General features: G+C 47.3%; 1 protein-coding gene across 1 annotated transcript in view; it reads left to right on the forward strand.

The window, feature by feature from the left end:
* Positions 1-18,680: 18,680 nt before the first annotated feature.
* Positions 18,681-23,516, forward strand: part of DCHS2 (dachsous cadherin-related 2) — a 123,771-nt gene continuing 118,935 nt past the window's right edge. Inside the window, exon 1 of the mRNA XM_076337533.1 lies at positions 18,681-20,498. Coding sequence (XP_076193648.1) covers positions 18,681-20,498 — 1,818 coding nt within the window. The remainder of the gene's footprint in view (positions 20,499-23,516) is intronic.

Below are 23,516 nucleotides of genomic sequence, written 5' to 3' on the forward strand. Positions count from 1 at the left end.
GTTAAGGACTTTGTTCTATTTTGGAACTGAAAATCCCAGTGAAGGAGTTTTGCTCTAAATTCCATGTTGCTCTAAATCAATGTTTAACAGGAAATTCAAAATAACTAGCGACTCAAACTCATCATGGTAGCTAAATGAAATTATAGATAAAAATGCTTCCTGCTAATTAAAACAAATGTATTGAAATGCAGTGTATTTCTCTTCCTGAGCAAACCTGTTTTTTTAATTTGTAGGTGAGGTTGTAAATGTCCTTTAATTACATAAGGGGAAAGAAAACTGCTCTTGGTGTTTCTCCAGTTCTAGTGGTGTTGGTACATGCGGTTGCCAGGTCAACGATGCAGTTTTTCTCCAGCCGTTAAAATAGGATGACTGTGCTTAAAATGGCACGGTGTGTTGCAAACTTTCACACACTGAAGAAAAGGTCCACACGCTTTCCAGTAGCGTAGCCTTGTGGCCAATGGCAGTGCATTTCTTAGAGTTGCGTTCTCTCACAGGCTTCAATTTCTCCTTGATTTTTTTTTTTAGGCAACTGTAGCCTTTAATGGGGAAAACACTGCTAAGAAATTGGAAGCTACCTCTAGCCTGTATCTCCAGCCTGATTAATTATGACCTGGTAACTCCTTTCTTTTCTTCCTCTCCCCCAAACTTGTCCTGGCCTTCTTCCATCAACAGCATCGCCGTGGAGCCTGTGAGATCCTCAGCTGTTCTGGAGAGCTTCATATTGTCCAGGCGCAGTGTGCAGCGCTATGGATTGCTCTTCAGGTCCCCACGTGGCTCTGCCTTGCTGCATCAAACACGGTGACTGAACTATGCCGTGGGAGCATTTTGTGGTGGGAAGTTGTTCTTGGAGACGGGGAGAATACTGACTGGATAAAATCTTGTTTTCTCTCCTGATACGCAACCTGATGTTGACAGATGACTGTTCTCACTCCATCCTCCCAGTTCTTCTCACCCCACTTGATTTTTCTTGAGCGATCCTTCTAGTGATACAGCACACTGTGTATAAAATGCTGTGGTGGTTGCTAGCAATGCTCCATGCTGGTTTTAATAACAAAATCTGACAACAATTTTCACATTCTTGGCAGAATAAAGGCAAGTGGTAAAGCGTAAGACTGAATGAGACACACACCAAGAAAACCTAAACCAAAGTCAGGAACATGTTCAAGTAAATCATGTCTGTGGGCTTTTTCTCTTTAACCTCCTGTTCTGCTCAGCACTGTGCTCAGTAGCAGTTTATTAGCCTCAGCTTACTCTAGGATAAGTTCAGACCGACCCAGTTGAGACTGTCCTGGCAAATACTTTGTATTGGTGAAGCTGAGTGGGGGAAGATGTGGTGGAGGACTGCCAAAATCTCTGCTAATGAAAGGCTGTCCTCCTTGTGATGGGAAAGTGTCTAGCTTTTCTCTGTTTCACAAAGTGCTCTTTACTATTCTTAATTTCTTAAACCCCATAAATAGTTGCTATGAATAATGTAGTAAAAAGATCTAGTATTGCAGGTAATACAGGTCTTTACATTATGGACAGAACTTCTAAATTGTCTTAAAATTGTGGACTTGGGAATATTCCAGGACATGTAAGGCTCGCAATAACGTGGTATCTCTTACTATAAAAAAAATCACAGACAAGAAGCCATTATCAATAATGGTCACAATTAGGAAACGGGAGAACTTTCTGCTCCTCAGAACATTGCATCTCCATCCACGTCTTAAAAAAAAAAAAAAAAAAAAGAAAAGCCTGGATGTTCTTGTTCTGTTCAAAGAGAAAACAGAAGGGGCGGTGGGGTGGTAGGTGTGTGTTTAAAAAATGAATGGCCAGAGCATAAATGTCTGCGTGCTGTTCTGTAAATGTATGCCTTACACCCTGTTTATACCGAGGCAGTTCATTTGAAACAACTCTGATGATAACTGATACCTGTACGGAGAGAGGCATGTTGGATGTGAAAAACAAAACTGGTGATTATCTGTGGGACACCTGACAATTAATCACCAGGAGCCAGCACATTTTAAAATAACACAGCTGTTAGTATTGCCCTGAGGTATGAATAACGTGTTTTCACACTGTACTAGTTTTAAGACGTGTCAGTTCACACATTTTTTTAACATGGTGCGTTTCTCTGGTGTAGACGAGGCCGAAGTAGTATGTGGTGGAATTTAGAAATGTTCCCGTATGGAGAGTACACTTTGCCAAGAACAGGAAACCTCATCCTCTTTCATCTTCTCTCTCCCATGCTTTTTGTTGAAAGGTTTTCCTGTGCGTTCTCACATGCAGTTCATGTAAAGTCACTTCTCTTCCCTCAATAGAAGGGGAACAAAATTAGTATTAAGCAAGAGAGGGTAAAAGTAATGTTCCCTGAGACTTTACCTGGGAAAGATCAAAAAGTGTTAGCTTAACTTTTTGTTGATAAGCGGATATAAAGTAGATATAGTCAGCAAAGCCTCTTGCAAAAATGCATTTGATGCCTCGGCTTTTTAAATTCATTTTCAGTGCTTTCAGATTTCCTTAGGCTGCTGTAATTTCACCATGTGCTGAGGCTGATTAGGACACCGACGCAGCAGGGTGAAATTCTGCTTTCCTCCTTCCTGGGCACACCGTATCCTCCCTCATCCTCAGCATGCCTCTTCCAGAGGGGAGGGAGGTGGTGGGCAGAAACCCAGCCACAACCCTCTCCTCCCAACCCAGAGCTCTGCCCCTTCCTCCAGTTGTACCCAAAGCCTGTTTGTCTCCTGTTTGTTCACGAGCAGAATAAAAGAATAATGTTTCCCTCCTGTGCACCAGACACCATCGGGGAGGTGAGTGTATTGCAGGGAAAGAAGGAATGTTTTTTTTTTCCTTTGGTGCTTAGAGGTGAGAAAGGGATCACCTGCTGGAAACACTGGACCTGTGTTTATAGAGTCATATCTTCTAAAACTCACTGCGGAGTTTGTAGAAACATGAACTTTAAAAGTGCTTTGCTGACAACTTTGTTGCTTCTCCTGTCTGAAAGCATCACAACGATAAAAATAATGTTTGTGATCTATCATTTGCCACCATGAGCGCTGAGTGTGGAGCTGTATTTTCACATGCTTTCCTCCGAAGAGTTTCATGCATATATTTTTTTTTGCCTTTGAAATGGGACTGGGCAGCATCACTGATTCACTCCATTGGATTTCTAAATTTTGTTTGGCGAGATCAATGCAGTTTAGGGAAAAGAAACTCTACAGCTGAATATAAAACGTAGCTGGCTTTGCTCACTGCCTCCCTACAGCAATCATTGTCCCTAGCAAACATACAGCCTGAGCGCGATCCTGCTCCTATAGCTATGACTATAGGACTATGACAATAGTTACTTGCAAAGCTTGTTCCTTACAAATTGCATTATCTCTAATGGTTGCTAGGATGCTTTTGCATCTAGGCCGTTGGTCCAAGATGCTAGTGTTGAAATATTTTTGCTGTTAAAAAAAATAAAATGTTTCCCACAGGGCTCAGGGTGGTCTAGCCCTATCAGCCCTGGGGGCCATGTCGTAGTTTGGAGGTTTCCTCACAGGTACAGGGGTAGATCCCGCCTGTGCTGCTCCATACGTGTCCCACCTCTTGCCTCCCTTTCCTAGGGAGTGACAGCAGCTTTGGCAGTGTGGTGTCAACTATTTGGAAACATGCCTAAGCTGTTTAGGCTGTGCTGCCTGATCATCTGTTCCTTGTCCCCTCTGGGAAAGGGGCAGTAGGCCAAATGAAACGTGCTAGATCCAGCCAGGCCACTGCTTTGGCCTGTGCTGCCAAACTTGGTTGGGGAGGTAGGCTCCTTGCAGAGCTCCACCAGGCACCTGGGAGTGACAGTCTGTGGCCACCAAATTGCCAAAGTGCTCCTGATGGGCACCATGTCGGACTTGCACTGCTTCTTCTGGAACAGCATCTCTTCTGGACTCCAGGGCTGAAATCCTGGACCCTTCAACTTCTGGCTCCGGTGAAACCCTGAGACACAACTGGCCAAGGCTGATGTCTGTAATAGCACAGCTTCCACTCAAAACGCCCAGCCCAATCTCCCTTGTCATTAAAAATGTGAGATCTTTATGCCAAACCTAGCGTGCTCCACAACTTAACCATCTACTTTGCATGATGGACGTTAAGCTAGAAAAATAAAGCATTCCTGAGAAAATAAATTTTGGGAAGCTAAGTTTGCAGCTCCCATTTCACATTCTTTTCTTCTCATTTTAAATGAAGCATTAAGACAGCAATGTTGTGAGTTGCACTCTGTGTGTGGCGATCTTTGCTGCTGCATCCCATAACGGGAGGAGGAGAGGAAGTGTTGCTTGTATATGCTCTGCTCTGAAGTCTCCTTTGCCTTGCCAAAATCTCTTCGTTGGCTTTTTCTCCATATCTGGCTCATTGGAGCCATGCATTTGTTTTCCATTAGTTGCCTCAGTTAATATGATGAGTTTCTTTCTTATTATTCTTAAATATTGCATTTTAAATGAAAAAATAACACACTCCTTCAATGGTCTGATAAATTGTTGGAAGATGATTTGATAGCTGCCTCATGCTCTTCTTCTTACTCATTTTCCTTCTTTTTTTCTCAGTTTCATTCCTTTTCTTTGAGCCAGCCTTGCTCATCCACGCACCAAGTTTAATGTGTTTTCATGCGTGTTGTGCTGCACACAGAAACTCCCACTGTAAGCCCAAGTCCGCCGTGTACTCTCTCAGGGAGAGCCCAGCTGACCTGTGTGCTGGGAACAGGACATTGGAGGTACCAGGGGCAAGATGATGATAGGTGAAAAGAGCAAGATGTGGTTAAGAAGCAGTATTATCATTTTTTAAATATCTGTCTCGGCTGGTTGCCTGACTCACTTTCCATCTATCTCTACATTTTCCACATCGGTTCCGGGGTTTTGCTCCTTTAACAGAAGGAAGTAGAAATAAAAAATAAAAAGAGAGTGCACAAGAGAATGAGTATTGAGAAATAATGCTGAAGTGAGATTTTTCATGTGCTCTTTGTGCACTATAAACCCACCACAGAAGTAGGACCATAGGATCAAGCCTTCCAAATTTCATACTATAAAGCTTCCTCTATCAAGCTCTTCAGTTTTCTTCTTTTCCCCTTTGCAAAGAATTAAGCCAACAGATAAGTCTTGCCTCATAGCCCAAAGGTCAATAAATCCACCCAACATATACCTGCGGGGAAATTAAAAAGTTACATTGTCCTCATGGCTGCATTTTCTCAAATGTCTTTTCTCTGCCAGTACTTTTGGTCATAAGCCCTTTGCAGCAAATTCTGCAGTCATATTTGTGCCTTGAAGCTGTACTAGTAATAACAGGGGAGCTGATTTCTACCATACTGAGTGGTTTCATTTTTCAAAGTATATTCAGTTACATTCAGTTAATATTAATTGAGGTGAGGCAGACAGAGAGGGTAAGCTAGGCGTGCTGGGATGGGATGTTACCATTCCTTTTAAAATGTTCTGACAGCGTTAATGCACTGCTTCTTTCTTTCATGTTCTTCCCCAGCTCAGCAAGAGGTGGACCAAGGCATCAATATTTGTTCTGTCTAAACACCTGTTTAAAACTCTAGTTTGAACCATTTTCTCATTTTTGTGCCCTCGCCTTTTCTCCATGTTTCTTCAAAGAGGGAAAAATCCCCAGGCTGAGACATTAGCCCAAGTGTTTTGTCTTTCTAATAGAGAGGTCAAATAACGTGAAGTGGCTTCTGAACTTAGGCATACAAAAACTCCCCGCATCGAATGGCTGCTTTAGATCTAGGTTTTGAAGAGGGAATTGCATCTCCCAGCGCTCTGGTGAGGATTTTTAATAACTGAATTGATGCGGGGGGAAAGCCAGGCACGAGTTCACAGAGGAGTAATTTAGTAGGAAATCAGTGTCTCTCAAGAGAGAATCTTAACACTCTTTCTCCTTCCCCCAAAGATATTTATTTTCCTAATGATCTCCCCCTCTTGGGGAGTTGCTCGCCTGTTATCTGCAACAGTTTGATGTCCTCAGATATCCCACATTGCTGCCCGTGACTTGGCTGCACGGGAGAACGGGCTGCAGTCCCTGGGTCATCACCCCTGTACCTGCCTGGCCACGGTGCCCTGGCCAGCGGCAGCTGTCGGCAGGAGCCTGCCTACGTCCCAGCCCGTTGCAATTCACTGCCTGGTTTATTAGTACAAATTGAGGCAGTTAAGGTTAACTCACGGGAGCGTGAACTGGGGCAGATGAAATGCTGGCCTGGGTCTCGTCCTGCGGCTGCGGGGCAGCGACCCATGCAGAGGAGCAGCAGAGAGCGGGGAGAGGTAAGTAGTGCGCCGCTGCCGTGATGGCTAGGTATCCTCTCTGAACATTTTTCTCTGCCCCAACTTACTCTCCCTGGTGCTCAGGTAATTGCCCTTGTACTCACTGAGAGGAGTTTCAATACATTTCCCTGTCCTTAATCTTTCCACTTTACAGTTTATTCCTTGTTTAACGATTGACTGTGTTTGAAATTGGATGCGGAGACACGTACGAGTGGAAAACCAAAGGACAGGTCCCAAACTGTGCTGTTACACACTATTAACGGCAGGGCTAGCAGCCAGCGAGTTCACTTGGTTATGCCAAACCCAGATTAGACAGTATAAACCCTGACAATTTGGTATTATTTTCTGAAGAAACTATTCCAAGTCTATTTTCTAGTGGGGAGAGAAGACAGTGTTTTGGGGGAAAGGAATAACTTTCTTTAGCTGTTGAGCAAATACAGAGCATCTGCCTAATATGCGCTATGCATATCCAAGGAAATGTAGGCAAAAAAGGTTTATTTTGGAACTTAGTGGATGAAATCCTGTCCCGTTAGAGTAAATGGGAGATTTGCCATTGACTTCAGTCAGGCCAGCATTTCACCCAATACTTTTTACATATGTTTTTATAAGTTATGGTAATTCGTGAATGAACTAAAACAAGTCCTGTGGAGAATATATGAGGATTGTTCTTCTCTACCTTGGGGGGAGCAATCTTCATTTGTTGCTTACTATATTGGGGTCCTTGGAAGGAAATACGGATGGGAGAGTCTTTACTACATTAATGATACATACCTTATCTTGTATCTCTCCTTCGGATAATCCATCAACAACAGCATTACACAGAGGTTAGCTGAGAAGGGAGCACAGATGGGAAGAAAATGTCTGAAACCGGATCTGAAGGGGGCTGAGGTGATGTTGTCGGGATGGGGATTGTAACCCGAGGAGAAAGCAAAGAGAGTGTCTTGCCCTTTGAGCGTGTCAAGTCTACGATCCAAAGGCCTGGTTGGGTTTCCAGTCTCATTCTGGCTGGATTTCTAAATGCTCAGGACAGCATTAGTCGTCAGGACAACCTTTTTTTTTTTTTTTGTTTCTGTTTGTTGCCTGGCCAGGAGAGGTTCTGATGAATCCTTCTGGAGACAGACCTTGTCATTTCATCCAGGCCTTTGCCTCCCAACAGCAGGTTCATTCAACATGTTCCTTACGAAGATGCATCTTCCGTCTGATCAGAAACCGATACCCATGGAGATTATGAGCTGGTTTTATCCTCCTGTGAGCGCGTAGTGCCTGTGCTCCGCAGTCTGCTTTGGCCACCTCTTGCCTTGATTTGAACATGTTAGTTTTGGGCTGGGAAGCTCCAGCAATCCGAGGGAGCTTGTCCTTTCCTGGCCCAGCCACCAGTTAGTGCTGGCCCTTGGCCTGGAAGGCTGCTAATGTGAGAGAGAAAAGTGGTAGCTGGAGAGCCATTTTCTGTTCAAGATCTTTGACTTGGAAACTTGCTTTCTCTTCTTGGTCAGAACATCTCGAGTGGGGTGAATAAGTGGTTTGGAGCTTAGGGAAGGAGAGAAAGAGGATGAAGCTAATGTCATGCTATTTTCTGTTGCCTGTTGTTAGCAGGCAATTGGGGGAATCCTCCATTATTGCAACTGCAATCAGTTTAAATATTCAGTGAAGTGGAGTAAGAAGCGGCCACCCAGAGAAAATAAAACCATAGCTAATATAAAGCCTATGTAAATCAGAGTGTGAGAAGATATTACTAACAACTGGTAGGAGAAAAATGTTGGTGATGCTGTTGGCTGCAGAGTGCAGAAGTCCCAAGCCTTTGCTCACAAATCTGCGTTGCCCAGCTCAGGTGTGGAAGCAGTAGAGCTGTTCGGGTGGTATTGTGTGCAAGTAAATAAGCTTGTTTTTTCAGAGCAACTTGGGTCTCTTCCATACCTGTGGTATGACTAATTCCCAGCCACAGTAATTTACTTCCATGTAATTGAGAGCTGTCTATATTTCCAAATGGATCCTACAGTTATGACTACATGGCTGTTATTTATGCAATTAAAAAGGTGTATTTTAAATTAATAAGAAGATTTAATTGCTCATTGCAAAAGACTTGCATCTGTTTAGCAGCCTAACACTGTGCAATTCTGAGTGGTCCGGATTTTTCATTTCCCCGGTACACTATTGAGTCCTGACTTCTAGTTGGTACTTCTGCTGTAGCTCTGTCAGGCAATTAATCTAGGCAATAACAGCATGAAATTGTTGCAGTAAATAAAGCATTTCAGATAAGTGCTTTAGTGCTCAAGCAAAAAAGCCCATGGGGATATTTCAACTCATTCTGATTTCCTTTAAAGATTATCTTGGCCACAAAGTACTATTATTTGTCCTTGCAATATGAATTTTTGCTGGAAAGCTTTAACACAAGTTCTCTTATATCGTATTGTCTTAGAATAAATTATCATGGTTTGGCTGATGTTCTGGTTTAAGTCTGCTCTAAAACAGAAGGAAGGAAAGTAGCCTAAAATAGCAATTAGAAGAGAGATTTGAGGGTCATGAATTATTTTCTATTTCTGTCGCCACTTTAGGTCTCAGCTCAGAATGCCTTGAAGTTGCAGGAAATCTTTTATTGATTTCAGTAGATTTTGGATCAGGTGCATTCAGTCTGACCTTGGACAAGTGAGGTGCCTTCTGTGTTTGGGAATGAAATGTGCATGCTCTGCTTACCCCTCTGACAGGATCGCTATAAAGCTTCATTCATTCACATCTGTAGAAAGCTTTAGGAATTGCAAACGAATGACACTTTTTAAAGTACAAACTGTTATTTCGGTGTAGATTAATTCATTTTACCTTCCCACCAGCTGCCAACAATCTGTTTAGTGCAATGAAATCCTGACAGCCTGTGTCAACAACTGAAAGCAGCTCTTTCATGACAGAGAGAAAAAAGAAAAAAACGCAGACCTGAACTCTTCCCCTTACAGAGAATGTCTTTGTGTATGAAAATAAAAATGGTGTCTGTCATTTCAAAAGGCCCTCTCTTAAAAGAATTGCATGTTAAATTAAAACCACTGTTATTTTTTTCATTCCATCGCAATACGGACCCCTCCTGGTTCTTGATGAAGAGTGAGGTGAAATATCACACGACTGAGCTACAGAGAAAGTAGCAGGCTGTTCCAAGCACGTAAGCCAAAATGAGCGTTCAGAGAGAGATCACTGTGTCATGAGCTCATGCTGGCAATATGGTTTTTTCTATGGGTGTAAACTGAGATTTGAGCCTGAGAGAGACCCTATATTGAGCCTCGCAGGCGGACTTTCATGCGTGTTGTTTTCTTTAGCATCAGCGAGGAAGTTGTGAACTGCTCCCAGACCTACAAAAATACCTACAGCCCCCAGCGAGTCCTGCTGCCCGATGGTCTCCTCCCCTTCCCTTCCCTTCCCTCCCATTCCCTCCCCACCTGTCGTGGTTTAACCTCAGTCGCAATAAACTGAAGATGGAGCCAGAGATAAAACATCCAGATTTTACTGGGGGAACAGCGTCATTTTGCCCTGTGTGACTATTTGGGTTTGTGTGGTGGTCTGAGATTCTTGCCCATTTTCATTTGAGACGTGGTGGGCAGATGTAGGGATGTGGTGGGCAGGGGCAGGGACATGGTGGGCAGGGCTGGGAAGCCAAAAGGCAGAGCAGTGTCCCTGCCCCTGTGCAGCAGTGGGGAGCCCATGAGTGTTGTCCCAGCAGCAGCTCTTCCCGTGCAGAGTGGGCGCCCCAGGGTGGCTGTGGCATCGCTGAGGAAGGTCCCCTCCTAGGGACCAGCCCAGAGGCCAGCTGCAGAAATGGTCTTTCTCTGGTTCGTATGATGCCCTGGGCACAGCCCAAAGTCAGCAGAGCACCCGATTTCTCTGTATTCTGAATTTTCAGTCAAGTAAGTGCTGTGCTGCACAGGAATGATGGCATTTGAATTCACTAGGATATTTTATGCCCTTCTCAGAGCTGGTTTGTTTCTGCTAGATGTGAGCAACACTGGGATTGCTGGTATAAATGTGTTCCTCCCCTTCCAGGCAGTTGCACCTCCCTGGGCCTGAGGTCTGCTTCCAGCAGAGTGTAATCCATTGCTCATCCATTTCTACACCTAAACACTTTACAATTCCTTTTAAGAGTGTCGTATCTTTCTTACTGGCAAAGTCTGAAAAGCATAGCAGTAATACTTTTCCTTGGTGTACTAAAAAAAGTTGGTAACTCTTGTTAGAAAAAAATTTATTTAAAAATAGATGCGCTCTTCTAATCCCCAAAGTGCTAGCACCCAGCTTTAGAGTGTGACTGAGGCCGGGGGGATCCCGGCGTTGGGAGGGGCCGTCCCCAGCTGTGCTGGCCCCGAGACACCTACTCTGACGAGCGGGTTTAGGAATCCGGTTTCATTTGCCCGATGGCATTGCTCAGCACAGTTCAGCAAAGGGATGCATTTCATGTTATTTTGAAAGAAGCAGCTGTAAAGCCTTTGATGTGGGAATTCAGGAGCAATGCGGTCAAGTCAGGCACAAACACATGGCAAGTGCAACTGAAATAGCGAGCTAGGCCTACGGACAGTTCTTGCCCAAAATTAGCTGTATGAATTTAGTCTTCCTATGATATTTTCTTGTTCCTGTAGCCACATTCTAGGGCAGGTATGTACATAGGTTTAGAAGTACTGCTTTCCTTTTACAGATGCCTAGCAGTCTTCCTTTTTCCTCTAAATATATTACAGAAGTTTATCTTAAGCCTTACTTAAAGGCTTGAGAAGCTTCGCCTTCCTATCCTTTTTGGCTGAATTCATTCTGAAATACAAACACTGATTTCTAAATTTACTGCTGAATACATGAAAGCATTACAACCCCTAAACAGTTAAAGGCAACATAGTCAAAGAGGTGAATATTCAGGAATACGACTAGGAGCGATGAAAAGACATTAAAAAAGATATTTAATTTACAATTCCATGTTGGGGAAAAATCTGCTTTGGGTAACAGTGCGATCTCCATGTTGAAACTTCAAAACCACTGCTGTGACTCTGTGATCTCAAGCGTCTCATAGTTGATGTTCCAGCTACCAGAGCAGAAGATACATAGCTGAAATTGGTAAAAGCCTGCGTTATTTTATCCTTGAGCACACCAGGAAATAAAGGTCAGCGGTCAAATACAGCTAGAACAGGCTGGGAAAAACAAGCGGGGAAAAACAAGACCGAAGGCATTGCCTTGGGACGCAGGAGGCATAGGTTGCATTCCTGACTCCCTGTGTGACTGTGGGCACACCGAGCTAGCGTGCAGCACAGAGCTCTTCACCCCAATGCATTCACTGTGCAAAGACACTAGTTTGGCTCTAGAAACTGTGATAGAGTTGGGGCTTTTCCTGCATGTAACCCACCCCTTGGGTCTGTTATTTCAGGCTGAGGACCCTGAGGGTGGTGCTATGACATCTCCAGCTGAAGAGCAGGGTCAGCATTACCTAAGGGCTCTCCGTCCATTGCAGGATGCAAATGCGCCCTACGGACACGTAATTTAGTATCAGCGTGCGGTCCTCTGTGGAATGGTGATAATGAACCTTCTCAGCCCCATAAAGATTCTGTAAAGACAAACTCTGTAAAAAAGGATGAGGACCTTGGATAATTCAGTGAGAGCACCGCAAAAATAAGATTTCCCCCTACAGGCGTGGAGTGGCTGGAGGAAGCTGGCAGAACTGCTTTTAGATGCAGCTTGTATGTCCTAAATTAAAATAGGCAATCAACTTCTGTCTCCAGCACTCGGATTGGCTTACTTTCAAGCAAATAAGGATCCGTTAATTAGGATGTGCACAAATGTGTTTTCACACATCGTAAAAATGGGTGACTATCCAAAAGCTGCTAGGTGCTCCGCTGCCACTTACTGAAATGAAATGAGCAGAATTAGCCAGCAGCAGTTTACTGCCAGCTGCCAACAAAAACAAACCTGCTACAGGAGGTAACGCGAACATCTGCTCCCCTACGGCTTCTGGGGGGTTTCACCCCATCCAGCCGCTCCTCCAGCTGTCACCTCCCCAAAGAAACGCGTAGTACTGCATAACACCGCCTGCCCTGAAAATCAGCAGGTCAGGGCACTTGCATACTGGGACAAGGAGGATTGCTTTGTTCTTGTGTATTTACAGCCTTGCCTTAATAGGCTCTTTAAGAAAACAGGCGAACCTTTTAGGATCGTAATTGTGGTAGTGTCAGTTGGAGCCCAGCAGTCAAGACTAAGGCATCCAAACTCCTCATGAAATTATCATCTGGAAAAGGAGTGCAAAGGCTCAAAAACTGCTGGTGAATTAGTTGCTTTTAGTGTTTGTGTGCGTGTGAGAGAGAGAAAATAGCCAGGGGCCTCAATTCACACTTTTAAAAGCAAAGCCCTTTTCTGATTTACAGCTATTTTAAGTAATTACTTAGCTCAAACCAGTAAGGGAATCAGCTGGCATAGTGGCTTAGCATATTAAGATACAGCTTTATGTGTCGACCCTCTCTCCTCTCAGTGCCACAAGCTCGAGTCCTCAGCAGGGACTTCAACTGATGAAGTGATAGCAGCAGGTTTCCAGATCCCAAGCATGCTGTGTGGGCTGCTCTTCTGTGATGAGGGCAGCTGCCCTGGGAAACTGGATTTTCATAGATGTGAAAGCCAGAGAGGAGCAGCCTGATCATGTAAGCCTGACTTCATTTTACTCAGTAATTCCTGCCTACAGCCCTGTCATTTCTGGCTGAAATAGAACATGTCTGTCAGCTGTCTAACCTTGATTTAAAGACTGCAAGTGACAGAGAATGCATCCTATCCCACGGCATGCCATTGCAATCATTCTTGCTGTTTGCATCTTGTTTGCAGTTTGGATGCTGTTAACAGACTTTCAACTTCCAACTACTGTATTTTGGCTTGCTGGCACTAGTGGTGCTGTGCAGAGTGTTAGCCAACGTTAACATCAGCTAACTGACATCCCTGAAGGGAAATCTGGGAAGAGCTAATTCAGAGCAATCTTCTACTTGATGACTTCTTATGTCTTCAGATATGGTTGTAATGGTTTTGTTTTACTTGCTCTCAGCCAACTCTTGCTTTTCAAAGCTTCAAAGTTCAGAGAGAGATTTTGGAAGTGTAGGAAATGCATTGCATACTTTCGGTATCATCTGCAGTTCAGACAAACACATCAGATAACAGGATTTAGTCCAGTTTTGTTTCTCACATCTGTCTCTTTTCTTTTGTTCTTCTACACACATAGAATTTGACTGCTGGATCTGATTGCAGGTTGTGATCTATTACTGTCTGAGAAAAGTTGATAATCTAGATAATCTTACCCATTTTATGGGAAAATTCAACACAGTAGTCAAGGGAGGTATTATATCAAGGGAGCATTAAATCCGACCTGGGATTATATTTTATCAAGCTTTCTGGAGCTCACCTCCAGGTTTTAGAGAGATCACTAAGCTCTGGATTCAGCGGTGGCAAGCAGATGGCAAAAGACAGCTTTATGTGAAATGCAACCCATGTAGTGGGAAGTTCTTGCGTGTTTATTCCTGGCCCAAAAGGGTGAACCCTTTGTCGTCTTAAAGGGATTGCTTCAAATCTGCATCAGCTTGTCGCAATAACAGACAACAGAAGAAAGAAGCCTTCCTTCTGTTCTAAAGATAATGTTATAATATGTTAATTGTGATACAGACTGCAAACCACAGGAGGAAGTGAACAGCGATCAAAAATAGGGTCTTTTATTTTTGGATAAATCCCATTGCTACAGTAATAAAATCTGTGGCTAAATTTATAAACTAAATGTATATATATATTAAAGAAATGGTTAGGATGTCAAAATCTGAATGAATGCCTATCTAGCAGAATCTCATTTAATTCTGTTAATATTTATTTTCATATTTTATTTTAATTCATATTTTCTAGAAACTTTGTTCATAAAAAAGGATCGGTTATGTATCATGCGTAACAAGAAATGTCTTCATCCAGCAGGGGATAGTGGGATTAATATAACGTGAGTAGAAGAACACGTTCAAATTTTCCAGGCAGATCCAAATATATTTGAGCAATCATATTGACAAGTGATGTGACACTCGGGTTTGCAGCTGGGAAGGTGTGGAGTAGAAACAGAACGGGATCGACAGCAAAGAGACTAATGAAGACCCATAAGATGGAAACACAACATCGGGACAGATGATTAGGCCTGGGTGATAGCATACACGATAAGTGAACTAGAAATAAAGTTAATGTGAAAATATTGATCTGGGTAATCCTACTTAGATGGTTATATCTGAGTGACAAATTCTGAAATAATTGCCCACAGAAACTGCCAGTGACATCCACTCCACAGACGGAGCAAAGGCATCACAGTACACATGGAACAAAAGGAAAAAAACCCACTACTACTATTCATACCGTAGCCTCATAGCTCTCAAACCAGCATGAAAGTCTTTCCTACCTTTGAAGACAGACTCTGGTATGTTATTTCCAATCAGATTCTGGCAACACCATGATTCTTCTTCAGTGAAGGCAAAGCATCTGATTCACAGCAAAATGAGTTCTACAAATTAGTTTGTGATAAAGAGTGAAGGGATGGCTACCAGTAAAAAAAAAAATCACTCTTAACTACGTTTCACTGCATTTGTAAGGAAATCAGTCCTATACATAGCTTTCTATTATAGTAACTGTGACCAGCCTCCATTTGGTCACCAGCAAATCTTTTGTGCAGCTGACACTCCTTCAAAGAGGTGTTGCTGAAATCAATATGCATGTGCCTGGGGAACTATAAAGAATGAAACACCTAATGCTCTGCAAAGTTAACGCTTTCTCCATACAGCACGTATTCCAGGCTGAATATCCGTAGTGACCCCAGCCAGTAAGGCTGTAGACAGACATCCTTTCCTAGATCCAGCTGCAATAGTTGAAGATATTAGTGCTTCCTCACCCCACAATTTTGCCAGGAAGCTGATTTATATGGGATCTCTGTAATCCAGCGTAGGAAAAAAATCACTGGGGTTAATGGCAATCATTGTTTCGGTGTTGATTAAACTAATCTTTGTCCTTAAAAGTAAACCCACAGAGGATCAGGGAACACCACCTGGTAGGCAGAAATGGAAACGTGATGACCGCTGGCTGAAAGGCAGTAACAAGCAGCTGAGACCATACTGCCTTCAAACAGCACAGGAAATAACTTCATGGAAAGATTTTCGTTTGGTTTTTCATTTTATTTGCTTCAGCTCTGTCTGGAGCAGTTCAGCCACTCTCTGCCCTCAGCTGGCTGCTACCGCCCATCCGATGAGCACTGGAACGCATCCTGTAGCGCTCCCACCCTGCGTCAGTCCCGAGTCAGCTGGTTTGGCTTAAACTGCTGCTGCTGCTGCTGAAGACGGTTCACAGTAAGCCAGTGAGCTGCAGAAAAGGAAGTAGTCATACTGCTTTACCACTTCAGCCATCTATGTCTTCAGCATGGGAGGGTCACATCTTAAGCTGCCACAGCTGTTGCGTGGGCAAGGCAATGTTTGTAGGTAGAATTAACTCTAATAATGATGGACCTTCATGGTTATAACAACACTATCTCTGTTTCAGTGATCTTTTGTGCTCTAGTATGGTACCACAGCTTTAGTTTGCTACAGTTTAATTCTCCTTGAAGGAAAAAGAATTTCCAGTTAATCCAAGGAGGATTAAGATACAGCAAATACTGATTTACAAATATGGGCCGATTAAATTTGAGCAGCTGATACAGTTATCACCTTCCAGTTTCCTTCCTTGCCCCTTTCCTGGAGGTTGGGTCCCTGCCACAAGGACAGCTGAACTGGCATATGGAGCTGCTCTGGGAGCACCAGAGTTTACTGCCTTGCATAGTGGAGTAGAGCGATGCCCACGTAGGGTTGCCTGAAAAGGCAGGGCTGGAAACCAGTGGCTTGAAGGAGGATTCACATGCTGTTCACCTGCCTGCGAAGTCAGAGGCGGCCACCTCCAGGAAAGGGATGGGAGGACAGCTGGAGAAGTAACTGTTACTGCTATCTGACTGAGCATGCTGGCTCACAAACAGACGTTTCCTTCTAAACTGGGACACACAGGCATTTAGCATGCTCTAACCAACATCTCTTGCCTTCAAACAAGGTTATGCTCCTGTCTACTTTTTACACTAGAAGACTTGGTAGATCCGAGGAGCTGGCAAGTGTCTTCACTACGAGAGTGACCTGTTGAGGACGGAGGAGGTAGCTAGTGCACTAAAACTTTGCACCCTTGCTTCCTTTGGGATTATGTCATTGTGGCAGCTTCCCTCCATGTCTTATGTGATGCCACTTCTCTTTTTCGTGTAGGTCAGCATGTCACTGAGAAGACGGGGAACAGCAGGGGTAGCTAAACATCCAGGAGACGGCAAACATCTCCTCAAGATTTAGAAACTTCTGTTTGTGATTTGTGGAAGAAAAGGAATGAGGTCATGAACGTGGCAAAAGAGAGGGAGAGAAAAAGCTTAAAAAGGGAATGGAGGAAAGAAGAAAAGGCTCAGGGAAGGCAGAAAGGTGGAGGAACATTTACAAGGTAAGGCTCACGCTCACAGTAGACAGAAACATCTGTAGTGTCCCAAAGATGTGGTATTTCTGGAAACATGCTGTAGTTGGGCAGTGCTTTTATACGACCTTACTTGTTATAAAACTGTTGAAGTGCCCTGGGCTCACAAAATACACGAGTACTGCCAGAACCACAGACAACTACGTCCATCTTATTTTTGACCCCGCTATCTTCACGCATGCTGTATCTGAATACAGAACTTTGCTCTTTAGGCACTGCCTGACCTTGACAACAGAAGGTTTTGTTTAGTTTTTCAGTGAATGTGCCTGATTGAACATGATTCACATGTTTTCTTAGTGACTGCATGGGCTGCATGGGACATGGCTGTTTTTCCAAACTTGCTGTGATTCAATGGAATTCAGGCATTTTCATAATGAACATCTGTGACTTGGGGAGGATCCATGTGTTTTCTCAATGAATATGAATGAAACTGGCAAGGGCCTCAGCGTTTCCTTCTTGCTTCTATGCTTGTAATTATCACAGTATATAAATATACAGAGACTTTCTCAGAATGTGCGTAAGATGATCTGACAAAATCTAGCTTTTGCTCAGCCCTGTCCCTCTATGTAAGGAGGCAAGTCAGATACAGTGGATACGTCTCGTGTGTCTCCCCTCCCGTGCATGCAGACACACACGTGCACTGAGACTTCTAGACTTACTTTAGAACCAAATTCTCCCTCTTGCCTGGGTATGTGGAATTGTTAGGTCCTAACAGTGTTGGAAAAAACACTTCTCTTCCCCTTCTCCTCCCCTGCGTGGATACATCAAGGGCTGTTACAGCGGCTTTGCCCCCTCCTCAGGGAATGAGTGCTCTGGCAGCTGGGTAGTTCTTCTGTGATTTGGAAAAGTGGCAAATAGCAAAATAGCTGCCCTCCCAAGTGCCCCTTCATAGGAGAGGACCAAGCTACAGCCACTCCTCCCGCTACTTTATTGTCTTTGCCCCGATTTTACTTGTCTGTCCTAGGATGAATTTACTTTTCTCTGACCAACTGCCAGACTCTTGCCAGAAAGGTGAAATTAAGTTTGGTAAAGGACCAGTGGGAACAGCAAGAGGCTGGTAAGTGTTGAAGTATTGTACTTAGCTTTCATGGAAAGATGCATGGTTGGTACTTAGCATTTATATGATGCTGTATATTCTGTCACTGAAGAAACACTAATTCATCCTTTGACCATTCCCAGTTAGATATGGGAGTCAGGAATAGTGATAAAAGGAAGGAAATTCTGGTCTCACTGAAGCTGATGGAAGTTTCTGCTTAAAGCTTATTTCTGGTAAATGCTTCCCTGTCGTGCTGAGCACTACGTACTGACCTAATGCTAGGATAACGAGCAAGCCTTTTTATGGAAAATGAGGACCAGAATATTAAGGCAAGAAAAAACCCTGCTGAACTGAGCAAACCCGTTTATCCTCGCAGATTTCTGTCTCATTTAAATTCTCCTCCTCCATGAGGCATGCCTCTGCACCTAGAGGCAGCCCGTGCGCTAGTCACCGCTTTCCCCCATCAGCAGCTGATTCCCCGGGGAATCAATTTCGGCGAAGACCTCTCCGACCCCGGGCCGGCCCTAGAGCAGCGCCGCGCCATCCAAACCCTGCGCGACATGTCCGCGCCCGGGGGACGCCAGCCCCGGGCGCGGGGTGGGCGGGCGGCGGCCCGGCAGCGCTGCGGGGGGCGGCGGGGCCCGGCGGGGCGGGGGCTGCGCGGGGCGGCGGTGGCGGCGGCGGGGAGCCGCCCTCCCCGCCCCCTCGCACAGGCTTGTCTTTCCCGGCACCGGCGGCGGCGTACAGGATTTCCTCCGCGGCGGCGGGGCGAAGCCACCTGCCCAGCGGCGGCGAGCGGCGCGGCGCGGCGCGGTGCGGTGCGGTGCGGGCTGCCCGCGATGCCGGCTTAGCGGCGGAGCATGGCGCGGCGGCTGCGGGGCGGCAGGTGCCGGGGCGGGCGAGGCGGCGGTGGTGCCCCGGCCGTCCGGGCGCTGGCGTTGCTGGTGCCGCTGTGGCTGTGGGCGGCGGGCGGCGGCGCGGCGCCGGTGTATAACCTCAGCCTGGCGGTGGACGAGGGGCTGCCGGCCGAGACGCTGGTGGGGGACATCCGCGCGGGGCTGCCGGCGGGCGCGGGGCCGCCGGGGGGCTTCCTGCTGTCGGAGGGGAGCGGCGAGTCGGCGGTGCTGGCAGACTTCCACGTCCAGCCGGAGACGGGCATCATCCGCACGGCGCGGCGCCTGGACCGGGAGCGGCGGGCGCGCTACAGCTTCGTGGCGGCCACGCTGCGCGGCGAGGTGGTGCAGGTGGAGATCGCGGTCACCGACGTGAACGACCACCCGCCGCGCTTCCCGCGGGACTGCCTGCAGCTCAACGTCTCCGAGCTCAGCCCGCCCGGCACCGCCTTCCGCCTCCCGGCCGCCCGCGACCCCGACGCCGGCCGCTTCGGCACGCAGGGCTACGCGCTGCTGGAGGAGGGCGGCGCGGCGGGGGAGCCGCCGCTCTTCCAGCTGCGCTACGGGCGGCCGGAGGCGCTGGAGCTGGTGCTGCTGCGGCGGCTGGACCGCGAGCGGGCGGAGGCGCACCGGCTGGTGGTGGAGGCGTGGGACGGCGGCAGCCCGCGGCGTCGCGGCCGCCTGCGGGTGTCGGTGCGGGTGCTGGACGAGAACGACAACGCGCCCGCCTTCAGCCGCGGCGAGTACCGGGCGCGGCTGCGGGAGGACGCGCCGCCGGGCACCGCCGTCTGCCGCCTGCGGGCCACCGACCCCGACCTGGGCGCCAACGGCGAGGTGCGCTACGCCATCAACCGCCGGCAGAGCGACCCCGACGGCTACTTCGCGGTGGAGGAGCGCAGCGGCGTGCTGCTCCTCCGCCGCCCGCTGGACCGCGAGGCGCGGGCCTTGCACCGCCTGGTCGTGGAGGCGCGGGACGGCGGCGCCCAGCCCGAGGTCTCCAGCGCCCTCGTCTCCGTGGCCGTGCTGGACGTGAACGACAACCGCCCCGCCATCCGCCTGCTCTACCTCACCGAGAGCGGCGGCCCGCGGGTCTCCGAGGGGGCGCGGCCCGGCGACTACGTGGCCCGCGTCTCCGTCTCGGACGCCGACGAGGGCGGCGGGGCGGAGGGCGGCGGCGGCGGTATCGCGCTGGCCCTGCTGGGCGGCGACGGCGCCTTCGCGCTGCGGCCGGCCGGCGCCGGCATCTTCTTCCTCTGCGTGGCGGGGCCGCTGGACCGCGAGAGCCGCGACCTCTACGAGCTGCGGCTGGTGGCCACGGACGGCGGCGCGCCGCCGCTCTCCTCCGAGGAGCCGCTGCTGCTGCGCGTCGCCGACCTCAACGACGAGGCGCCCGCCTTCCCGCAGCCCCACTACCGCGCCGCCGTCTCCGAGGCCGCCTCCCCCGGCACCGCCGTGCTCCGCCTCAGCGCCTCCGACGCCGACGAGCCGGGCTCGCCCAACGCCGAGGTGCGGTACGCGCTGGAGGGCGAGCCGGCCGCCCTGGCCCTGCTGCGCATCGACGCGCGGAGCGGCGCCGTCAGCACCCGCGCCCGCCTGGACCGGGAGCGGCAGGCGGCGCTGGAGCTGCGCGTGGTGGCGCGGGACGGCGGGCGCCCGCCGCGCGCCGCCGCCTGCCGCCTCAGCGTCCGCGTGGAGGACGCCAACGACAACGAGCCCCGCTTCGAGCGGCAGGTCTACCGCGGCCGCCTGCCCGAGCACGCCGCGCCCGGCCGCTGCCTCCTGCAGGTGAGCCTCCGCCTCGCCGCGGGACGGGGCTCGGCCCCCGGTGCGGGCCCGGCGAGTCCTCTGCGGCGTAAAGCGATCCAGCCGCCGCAGCGAATGGTGGCGCGTTTGTTGGGTACCGGCGAGTGCCCGGCCTGGAAGGGCATTCAGCACGGAGCTGAGGCGACGCTGGGCAGGGCTCTGTTTCAGCTCCCTGGTGGGCGCGTTCATTGGCTTTTGGGCTGCTGCCCTTGAATACGGCGCGTAATGGCGTTGCCGCTGCTGTGTAGCACTTCGGTTGAAGGCCGGAGCGCAATCAGTGGAGCTCCGTTAATCGGTGCGGTCGTAATACTGTCATCGTCACAAGTGCCCTTAAAACCCCATTCCTTATCCCGTAAAACCTGTGGCATGGATCATGAGCACAGAAGCTCAGATCTTCGGAGAGGATGGAGTATCGGCTCTCGCTAAATCCCAGAGAGAGTTGAACTGCCTGTGGTACTGCCGAGGACTGGAGATGGTCCTCGGAGTAAAACCAGTAGGGCCCATCTCTGCGGGTAAGTGTGACCCACACTACAGCAGAGAGGCGGCCAGACGATGTGACACAGAGGGACCTGAAATTAAAAGCGCTTCCGGGGCTTTGTAGTATTTCCAGAGCTCTCTGCTAATGGAGAGGTCAGTTCACTCTGCCTTCACAGAAACGCATTCATGCTAATAGGAAAAATGTTCTACTTGTCCACCAAAAAACCCTTTATTCTTTGCAAGTGAGGTTGAACGGAGGCTTTGCAGGGCCAGGAGTTGCCAGATAGCCCTTGTGCTTTTAGCTTGGAAGGACATTTCAGAACTTACACCTTCGAACTGAGCAAAGTCTTCTCCACCAGTAGAAAATTCACAGCAGGTGGTCCTCGGGGAAGGTACAAATGTTTCAGAGTTTGTGCAGAGACTCACATGAATTTGGGGAAAAAACGTTCTCAAAGAGGAGGCCTAGGGAGAGTTGCAATGTGTTTTCTCAGTACTTTTGAAGAAAAATCATTCGGTCTTTATCTCCGGGTGGCCTACTTTATTTATTTTTTTAAATCAGGAGTCATTGATGATGTTTTGGGTCTAACGATCATTTATGTCAACAAAAAGCATTTTCTTCTTTTTTTTTTTTTCTTAATTGCGCTCTGAGCTCAAAAAGTACACGATTTGCACAGCTCCAATAAAAATCAATCTATAAAAAGTTTGGGAAGGTTGAGCTCATGGAGCTTTTTATTTCGTATCCCAAACTGGAAAGAAAATCCCATCGCTGCCCCTTCTTTTTCCTCCACCCCCGGGGAAAAAAAAAAAAAGGGTATCCTGGCCCCAGGAAAGCCCAGGAGAAAGTTAATAACGTACTTCCAAAAGTTCACCTTCTGCCGGGGAGGAGCGAGGGGCCTCGCGGCAGCCCCGGCCCCCGCAGGCGGGCGCGGGCGCGGCGCCGGCGTCCGTGGTGCTGAAACGCAGCGGGACAGAAGCCGTCGGGGTGCGCTGGCACAGCCCGATGCCGCGGCTGGAGTTGATGAATAGCGATTTTTTGCTTTTGATTTAATCAGATAGAAGCATCCTGAAGGATTTCTGAAGCGTTCTAAAGAAAATAACCTGTGATTGTGGTTTTATTTTTTTTTTCTTGTAGGTTTTGACATACTAGTAGTGCAGATTTTCTAGCAGGTCAAAGGTGTCACGTACTGTGGCCATCACCCGTGGTGCAGTGAATTTTGAAAGCGTCACCGTGCTGCCATAATCCTGTTCAGAGAGTAGAAAGAAATAGTTAGGTCCTGGTGGCTGAATGATCAAACCTGGGGTATTAAAGCCAAAGGTGAACAAGAATGAGGCATGAGAGACGTGTGTAGGAGGAATAGCACGTGAGCATCCCATGGACTGCCAGGGAAGGAAGCTGGTCTTTCTACTAGCAGGTTAATCCTGGATCATCATAGTGATGTCCAAGTTTCATACTGCGTTGTATAGTAGGCTTAAGCTTTTAACATACCCGCCTTTTAAAATTATCCTCATACTTTTCTCCCCATTTGCTTCCACTGCCGGGGTATGCTGTAGCTTGGAAGGTACTCTGTGGCATAAATGTCGTTCACTTCATACTGCGTATGCATTCTTACGAAAGGTATAGCGAGTTATGTACCTGTAATTGCAACTCAAAGAGAACATTAATTGTCATGAATTAGTGACAGTCATGCCAGTAGTTTTTTACTAAATTTATTTTCTTTTATGGTTTATTAGAAAATACATGTTTATTGGCTTTAGAGTAATCTCTGACAGAGCAGAGGAAGAGAAAAAACATAAGTTATCTGTGAAATGATAAATACCCATATGCATTCCACCGTTACGACAACTTGCACTTTTCTGGTCCATTAAGGAGGCTGTTTTAACTCATTGGTTAGAGCTCCTCAGTTCCTTTTATTTAAAAATAACAGACTTTCTGATGCTGAGATTGTGGGGGGTTTGTAAATGCAATGACAGCAAAAAAAGATTTTGTTTAAATCTCTTAAAGCTAACCTAGGTATACCAGAAATTATAGAATAATAAACCTGTGGGTTTTTAGAAGGTAATATTTAAAGGTATAATATATGTAAGAAGGATGCATGGGTTTTGAGGATTTTTTTAAGTGCTTAGTATAATTGAGAGAAGTTGTTCATTCTTACTTGAAATACACATTTCCAAGAGATACTTGCAGAATGAGAGTTCTAAAAAAGACATTTTGACATGCATCTTCTCCTAATTTCTCTCTGCCTTCTGCAAAAGAAAAAAGAAAACTAAGAGGACAAAAAGGGATGGAGGATACATCCCTGCTGTGAGGGATGGAGACTTAGAGACTGTAATCTGTCATTGAGCCACTGAGCAGGTAGCAGCATTGGCTGCAGACTGCATTTTTCTTCCTTTTCTTTCCCTGAACGTTGAAGCAAGGAGATAAAAGGACAGTCCGTTCTCTGACGGTTTTGGTTCTGGATCATTTAGTCCATGCTGCAATTGCTGAAACCAGAAATGAAGCCAGCAAACTAGGTTCACATAAGT

Source organism: Aptenodytes patagonicus, chromosome 4, assembly GCF_965638725.1.
Source record: "Aptenodytes patagonicus chromosome 4, bAptPat1.pri.cur, whole genome shotgun sequence".
NCBI lineage: Eukaryota > Metazoa > Chordata > Aves > Sphenisciformes > Spheniscidae > Aptenodytes > Aptenodytes patagonicus.